General features: G+C 35.8%; 1 protein-coding gene across 1 annotated transcript in view; it reads right to left on the reverse strand.

Moving 5' to 3' along the window:
- Window positions 1-209: 209 nt before the first annotated feature.
- Window positions 210-1,487, reverse strand: part of LOC109209424 (proline transporter 2-like) — an 8,605-nt gene continuing 7,327 nt past the window's right edge. The window contains exon 6 of the mRNA XM_019372688.1: window positions 210-587. Coding sequence (XP_019228233.1) covers window positions 210-587 — 378 coding nt within the window. The remainder of the gene's footprint in view (window positions 588-1,487) is intronic.

Here is a 1,487-nt window from a genome sequence, read left to right on the forward strand (position 1 = left end):
TTCTGGTTGGCTCTTTTATGCAAAGCTAGGTTTTTGGATCCAAAAGCCAAGACAAAAGGACGACAAACATTTAGCTCACTGAGGAGAAACAATATGATAAAGCTCTTGTTTCAATTGAAAATATTGTTATTATTACAAGGACACTTGAAATACCAAGAATATGAAGAGAGACATTTTCCCCATATAAAAACTGAAAACATAATTAAGAGTTATAAATCTGCAAATATGTGGTAAGTTTTTGAGTCCACTACAATGAGCCTGAAGGCAGCTACTAAAACAGTAGCACATGCGAAACCAAAAAAGACAATATTTAGCCAATGCCACTTCTTTTGTAGTGAAGACAACTGTTTTTTCATGGCAACAAGGTACATATGGTTGGGGAGAATGAATGTGAGTGGAAATGTGCTGATAGCACCTGTGAGGCTCATGAAATCCCCGAGGAAAGGTAATAGTGCTGACAAGAACGTAGTAATTGCTAGATAACTACCTCTGACTACTGTTCTAAATGCAATGTTCCGAAAATCGACTGCACTTCCTTTGAATCCATATTTGGTGTCCAGTAATTCATATGTTGGACTTGCAAATATCTACAATAAGCAAAAACATGGCAACCTTTTGTTGCGTTTTTTCTTTAAAGGGTGTGAATGGGAAATGGAATAGGCACCTTTTTTATTGCACCTCTCCATCTCACCCTTCCTTTGTCTATAAATTTAGAGGCTTGCCTCATTTTTATGATATGGAAAAATCTGAAAATTTCTCCCCTCTTTTCTATTTGCATTATTTTCAAATAAACATAAGTGCCAAGTGTGATTTGCTCCGTCTGTTGAGTTCGCTGAAATCTTCGATTGCCAGTATTACAGAATAGTTATTCCGTTCTATCCTGGGAGGAATTAATCCAAAACCTTGGGCAACAGTGAGAGGATTAAATTCCTTAAGGACATACAAGCAACTTGTGGGCTCAGAATTATTTTTTCTGTTTTATTTATTAAACTAATGTTTCTCTACTTCTCTAATTTTCTGATTTTTAACACAGTAATACCAACAATCTTAAGGAATTTAATTTGGTAGTTTTTTTTTTCTAACGGCTTCATGAGAAAATTGTGGTTGATTGTTTGCCGAAGAGATAAACGAACAAGCGAACACTGTCGGATGGTTCTTGGCTAATTCTGCCTGTTGTTTAATTGATGTTGTAAAATCTAGTCAATGATGATAATGAAACGACGTGTCCAATGCAAGTCATGGAATGAAATCTACTTGATCGATTTGCATCAGGATCATTTGTTGAGTAAATTAAATTGCATCTAGTTTTTTGGGTTTTGTTTTTACTAAAGAATGCATGCATATGGTTTTGTGGATCACTTGTACCAAAGGCTGCTTCTCTGTCATCATTTTGGTTTGATACAGTAAAGGGAAGGAACTCAACACATAGCAATTACAGGAACCGACGCTCTTCTCCCAAACAAAGACTAAAATGACAAAGTGGAGGA

The sequence above is a fragment of the Nicotiana attenuata genome, unplaced genomic scaffold, assembly GCF_001879085.1.
Source record: "Nicotiana attenuata strain UT unplaced genomic scaffold, NIATTr2, whole genome shotgun sequence".
Classification (NCBI taxonomy): Eukaryota; Viridiplantae; Streptophyta; class Magnoliopsida; order Solanales; family Solanaceae; genus Nicotiana; species Nicotiana attenuata.